Raw genomic sequence first — 6884 nt, 5'->3', positions numbered from 1 at the left:
AGTCACCAATGGATCTAATTCTTTGTAAGTACATAATCTCATAGTGGATTTTGAGGATAATTGTCTTGATATTTTGACTTTTCAGCCATCAAAAATATAATTTTGAGAAAAATTGTATATGAGCAGGGGATACAGGTTAGGACATTGTGAAAGCCACTCATTGACATGAAAATGCAGTGATAGAGAGAATATGGATATGGCTAGTTTCCCAAGTCCTGAAGCCATCAACAATAGTGAGGACAACACTGCGAGTAACATGTCAACAATTTTGATTGTTTTTACAAAAGCGCTCTCAATGTTGGCTTTATAAATTTTATGTCTTAGTTTAATTAATAGAAGAATAGAAATAGATGAAATTAGGTGACATAATTTTGAGCGAAGTTGTAATTTCTTATAGTTTAAAATAATTTTTTGAATATATAATTTGAAAAATTAAGCTTTACAAATTACAAAACTTAAAATTATATTGATATATTAAATATTTAATAAAAATTGGAAATAAAAATCATTTTAAAATTATAAAAAAATTTAAAAAATATTATTAATAAAAAATAGAAAATAGAAAATAAAAATAAAAATATATTCAGATAATTCTAAAAGTGCATTATTCTAGAGAAATCAAAGCCATTCTCAATCTCTTCTCCGTAGTCTCCAGAACTATTATTAACTTGGATAAATCCCAAATCTTCTTCTTCAACACCCCCATCAACACTCGACGAAATATTTAGTGTATCCTCAGCTTCACCATTGCCTCACTTCCCTCTAAATACTTGGGAGACCCCCTCACCAACTGATCCTAGAGGGACCTCATTTGATAAATTAGCCTACAAACTTCATTGTTGGACTCATAGAGCCCTCAATATCTCTAGCAGGCTTGTCCTTCTCAAATTTGTTCTCCAAGCCATGCCTCTCTACATATTCTTAGTCTTAGATATCCCCAAATGGGTCCTCAAGAGAATTAGAAACATTCAACACTCCTTTTTGGGTCAGACCTAAAGAACAAATGGTCACTTATCAAGTTGGACACTTTATGTCTACCAAAGGCCCATGGTGGACTTGGTCTTTGGGATCTGGAAGCAATCAACAAGGTCATGGGTGCCAAGATCAAGTGGAAATGGATCAAACATAAACATGAACCATGGGCCCAACTGTGGCATGCCAAATATGCCAACAATCTTCCCCAACAAGACCCTATTCATCTATCTCACACCCCTGAATCTCTATCTGGAACCTAGCCATTCAAAGTCAGCACTTGGTTCATTCTCACTACTTCTGGGAGGTCAGAGATGGATGCTCTGTAGGTTTCTGAAATGACCCTTGGCAACAACAACCAAGCCATGTCACTGTCCTTCCCACCCCCCTCGGTCAAGCTCAACCTCTCAGCATAGGACAAATCTCAATTCAACAATCTGGATGAATCCAAAAGACACAACCTATTGCAATTTGGTGACAAACATCTTATGTTCTAAGGAAGACAGTGAACAAAACTACTATCTCTTGCATCAAGAACTACTAAAAAGAACAATTATTCGAAAAGAAGGAAAGGATGTTTTGTGGTGGGGCTATCAAAATTCAGGGATGCTTACAGTAAAAGAAGCATACAGCCTCCTCACCCACCCTAATATTTCTGAATTGAGGCCCTTTTGGACCAAGTTATGGAGCCTAAACACATGGCCAAAAATAAAAACTTTCATATGGCTTCTATCCAAGCATTGGGTCCTCACTTGGAGCAACCTAATCAAGAGAGGCTTGCATAGACCATCTTGGGCATCCTATGCAGTGAACAATAAGAGAACTTGGATAAACTCTTCCTTTCTTTTCCCTACACCGAAAGTCTCTGGCACAAGATGGATCATGGATTTCTAAAACCCACCAGAGATGAAAGATGCATCGCCATAACCCTCAAGCAATGGTCTATCTCACCCTTCAACAATTCTATTTTAAACTGCATTTGGACCACTACCCCACTATTTTTGGTCTAGCAAATATGGAAGGAGCACAACCAATGAATCTTTAACAACTCCCACAAACCTCTTAAGGGGGTTTGGATTCTTTTCCACAACCATCTAGAGGAATCCATTTCCCTGACCAACTAGTCATCCCAAGATTACAAAGTCCCCTGATTTGAAAAAATAGATTCTTGCCTGGTGGAACCTCAAACCACCCAACCTGACTCCTAATGGTCATTCCTCTCAAATTCCTTCCCCTTCTCCCTCTTCATGGAGCCCTCCTCCTCCCCACCATATTAAGCTCAAATTTTATGGGGTCTCTCAAGGAAACCCAGGCAAGGCGTGCATCAATGGGGTCTTAAGGGATCACAGAGGATAGATCATATGCGTATATAGAGGCCACATTGGATTTGAAAGAAACAACGTGGAAGAGTTAGAAGCTTTAATTGAAGGAATTCAAATAGCAAAAAATAATCACCTCCTCCCCCTATTCATGGAAGGAGACTCTTAGGTAACTATTCAAATATCCCGCATCCTCAATGGATCCCCTACAACTAAGCAAGCCATCAACTAGCATCTCGAGTATCATGTTCAACGCCTGGCTCACATTCCCTCCCATCAAGAAGCCACAATCTTCTCCCATGTCAAATACAACACCAACTCCCTTTCCAATTTCATTGCAAACAAATGAATTGAAGATCATCGACCAAAGAGAATGGGCCTCCATCCTCCCCATCCTCAGAATCCTAGCTCCCCCAGTGTCTGCAACTGGTGGAGCGAGACCTTATCCCCACAGATCTAGGTGTTTGACAAAGAATTAACATGACATCCAACCCAAATGATGACGTTCACCACATAGAGCGGGTCTCCCAACATGTGGCATAATGAATCATAAATTCCTCTATAGGCACACTCTGGCCCATATCCTGCTCTCCCGCTTATCAAGTCTGGCATTAAAATGCCAAGAGGTATGGCCTCCCAGCAGTTTCACCTGTTAATCATTTTTCTCAAGGCTCCCTCCTCTCCTTCTATCTCTTGCTTTGCTTCATATGATTTATTTTATCCAAGCATGAAACACGACAGAGGTAGGGGTTGTGGACGTCTCTCCACCACCTTTTTTTTTTTTTACAGAAACGGTTAGAGTGCTATATTAATTTTTGGCCAAAATTCCGCAATGTTGATTACAAACTGTTGACCATATTCCAGAGGTCTCCTTGGCCAGGATTGGAGTGACTTTTTCTTTACTACGCTAGAGGTTTATACAAGCTATTTTTCGGGAAACCGCCTCTATCTTTCCCATTTTAAACAAACAGACAAACTACTCCAGTATAAGACAGTAAAACATAGATCACCAGCCTATTAAGGAACGAAATCCTAGCCTTCTTCTCCATCTCTGAGAATGACTCCAGGGGGGAGGAGCACAGCTTTATTTGCTTCAACGTCAACGTATTTGTTATTGTCTCCCTTGACATGGTAGAATTTCAAGTTATGAAAGGAATTTGACAGAGTTCTTATTCTGATTATCAATCTGGATAGTCTTAAATCTGAAGGGGAGGAGCTGTCTACAATGGTTTTTATGATAGACTGAGAGTCTCCCATCACTATTGCATCATTTATACTGAGAGATTTAAGTTGCTTCAGACCTTGGAGAAGGGCCAGGGCTTCAGCTTGGATGCTGGTATTGTAGCCCACTCCCCAGGCATATCTAAGGACAGTTCTTCCATCAGCTCTCTTAACAACTCCACCAGCTTCGAAAGTGCCCGGATTACCCTTAGCTGCCCCATCAAAGAAGAGAATGTTGTGAACCTGCTTTGTGCAAAGAGCCAAGAAGTCTGAAGCATTAAGTCTAATTTTCCAATCTTTAAGAGGCGCGGGAGACCTGGCAATTTCAATGAAGCGGAGGTCTAGAGTATCACTCCAGGCTGCATCATGGTCTCTCAGGCCTGCCCCGTCCAGCTGATCGCCGACACACTCCTTTAACTGACTTTTGATTTTGACCCAAACAAGCCTGCAGTCTCTTTTCTTATCTCTGAAAATCCTCTGGTTTCTTTCAAGCCAGGTGTGCCAGCATATTAATTTAGGAAGGATGCACCAGGCCGCTTTGACATGCGCGTTCTGAGGAGGACCTCCTGGATACGAACGCTTCCAATTCGAGAACAGTTCGGGGATGCTGTTGGGGAGGACGAAATCTAAACTCCAAGGGCCTAAGGCCTCATTCCAGAGATCTGATACGAATTTGCAATTGAGCATCAGATGAGCAGCAGTTTCTGCGTTAACTCCGCACAGCGCGCATCGAGAGGGGCCAAGATAGCCTCTTTTCTTTAATCTATCATCAGTCAGGATTCTCTGATGGCATAGGAGCTAGCAGAAATAGTCGATTTTAGGAATCGAGTACTGTGACCAAACTCCTTTCCATGGTTTCGGGTCTAGGGGAACGTGGGGATGTGCAAGGATTTGCCTGTAGCCCTGAGAAACAGAGTATCGCCCAGGGATCGGGCCCCAGCCATGGGAATCAAGCTTCCTGCTGTTCAAAGGAGCCTTGCCATTTAAGAGTTCTATGAGGGTTGCATATTCATTTGACAGGACCTGAGGCACCTCAATGTTGATCCAGCTGTGCCAGTTCCCATTCTCCCAGTTGGAAATATCCCACAGAGTGATATAACCTGCTCTGTACATCCAATCTTTCAACAATGTCAGGGAACGATCATCAGCCAGAGGATCACAACCCATTATACGGTCCTCCCAGATTCTGATTTGTTTGCCATTACCGGGGATCCAATGTGCATGTTGGCTAATTAAAGAGGAAGATTTTGCACAGATCTTTTGAATTAACGAGCCAGAGTTTGCTATGGGATGATCCAGGCACCTTTTCCTCTGCCCACGAAAGTATTTTTTCCACAAGGCGATCTGAGCCCACCCTGGATTTGGGGCAATAATCCTCCAGATCAGCTTTGCTCCCAACGCGATGTTCTGTGTGCAAATATTCTTAAAATTCAGTCCACCTTCTAGTCTGGGCAGTGAGATTTTAGACCAGCTTACTAAAGGGATTTTCTTTTCATTTGCTTTCCCACCTTTCCAAAAGAATTTTCTTATATGTTCCTCCATTTTCTTCATAATTCCAACTGGAGCCAACATCACTGCAAACTGATAGATGGGGAGGCTGTTTAGGACTGCTTTTATAAGCACTGACTTGCCTGCCAGATTTAGCCAATTAAATCCCCAGGAATGGATCTTAGATTCAAACTTTTCCAGCAGGGGTAACCAATCTCTGCTGACAGCTCTTTTTTGGAAAATAGGGAGTCCCAGATACTTGAAGGAAGACCATGATGAGGAGGCCGCGAAACCTAAGCAACTGGAGATGGCTTGCAGTGCGGAAGCGGGAGTATTCCAGCAGTAGATGTGGCATTTGCCTTTATTGAGGCTGCTTCCTGAGTCTTCACAAAAGTCATCAACCGCATCCTTGAATCTTTTAGCTGAGGACACAGAGGCAGCACCCAGCAAGAGGGAATCATCCGCGAATAGCGCATGATTTATGTTGTTAACTCCTCTCGCAATGTTCAGGCCCATTAATTCTTGATTCTGTTGCTTTTTATTCAGAAGGAAGCTAAGGACAGAAGCTTGAAGGACAAAGAGCAAAGGGGATAGGGGGCACCCTTGCCTCAATCCACGAGAAGCTTTGAAGAAATCCGTGGCCCTTCCATTCACCAGAGGAGCTATCCATGGCTCACTGATGCAAGCCTTAATCCAGTTGATAAATTTGGATCCAAACCCGAATTTGCGCAGGACCTCCGTCAGAAAGCTATGCCTCACTCTGTCAAATGCGTTTTCAAGATCTAACTTGACAACCATGCCTTTCTCTTTGCGAGCCATACTGGAGTGAATCGCCTCTTGGACCAGGATAAAGTTATCCACAATCTGTCTTCCCTGTATAAAACCTCCCTGATTCGCAGGAATGATGTCTGGGAGAATGGTTTTTAATCTGTTGGCTATAACTTTCGTTATCAGCTTATAGCCTATGTTACAAAGGGAGATAGGACGGAACCGACTGAAGGTGTTGGCTCCTTTATCCTTGGGAATGAGGGCCAGAAAGGCCGAATTTGTGCTTCCCCCTATTTTCTGGCATTCCTGAGATTTTCGAACCATTCTACTTAGGTCTTTCTCCACAATTTGCCAGCAGGACTGCAGGAACCTGGCAGTAAAACCGTCGGGACCCGGGGCCTTGTCCGGTTCCATGGCGAAGAGGGTGCTTTTTATTTCATTGTTAGAGATCTCCGCTTCCAGGAATTGATTCTTACTGGCAGTAATCAGGGAGGGCACCTCGTTCACAAGGGTAGAAACATGTCCCAAGGCCTCTTCTTCACTGTAGAGATTTTTGAAATGAGTGAAGGCAGCGTTCTTTATGCTTCGGATATCTCTGTGCGTGTTGGCCTCTACTTTGATTTCAGAGATGGAGTTGAGACATTTACGGGCCTGAGCTTGCTTATGGAAGAAAGAAGTGTTTCTGTCTCCCGCCTTGAGCCAGAGACTGCGGGATTTCAGTCTCCAATACTCTTCCTCTGCCAAGCTGGCCTTAAGGAGCATGTGCTGTAAATTAACCTCCTTGTCAAGAGTTTCTTTTGTGATCTCGGCATTTTCCGAAACCTGGTGATGCATCTCAAGTCGTTCCTGAATAATTTTTCTTTCCACAGCAGGATTTGGTAAGGTTTTAACCCAAGATTTTAGAGCAGCTTTAACTCTCCTAAGTTTCTCCTCCCATACGAAGAAGGCAGAGCCTTTGACTGGAAGCTTCCAGGTTTCTTTTATCAGAGGCAGGAATGACTGTTCCTTAACCCAATGGGAGTTGAATTTAAATGGAATGGGACCTTGGTCCATATGAGCCAGCAGTTCCAGTTTAATGGGGCGATGATCGGAAGCACAACAAGGAAGAATATGCAT

The 6884-nt window shown here is 42.8% G+C and overlaps 1 protein-coding gene across 1 annotated transcript; it reads right to left on the bottom strand.

The window, feature by feature from the left end:
- Nucleotides 1-3323: 3323 nt before the first annotated feature.
- LOC149182600 (uncharacterized) lies at nucleotides 3324-6884 on the bottom strand. Its single transcript, XM_089414606.1, has 2 exons — nucleotides 4386-6884; nucleotides 3324-4295 (listed from the first exon to the last, which is right to left on the bottom strand). Exons 1-2 carry the CDS (start codon nucleotides 6882-6884, stop codon nucleotides 3324-3326), a joined length of 3471 nt encoding a protein of 1156 aa, XP_089270732.1.

The sequence above is a fragment of the Pinus tabuliformis genome, chromosome 3_2 (genome assembly GCF_031772625.1).
Source record: "Pinus tabuliformis cultivar Carrire ecotype Pingquan chromosome 3_2, CPIR1, whole genome shotgun sequence".
In the NCBI taxonomy this organism is placed as follows: Eukaryota; Viridiplantae; Streptophyta; class Pinopsida; order Pinales; family Pinaceae; genus Pinus; species Pinus tabuliformis.
The sequence above is the reverse complement of the archived record's forward strand: the minus strand, read 5'-3'. Positions and strand labels throughout refer to the sequence as shown.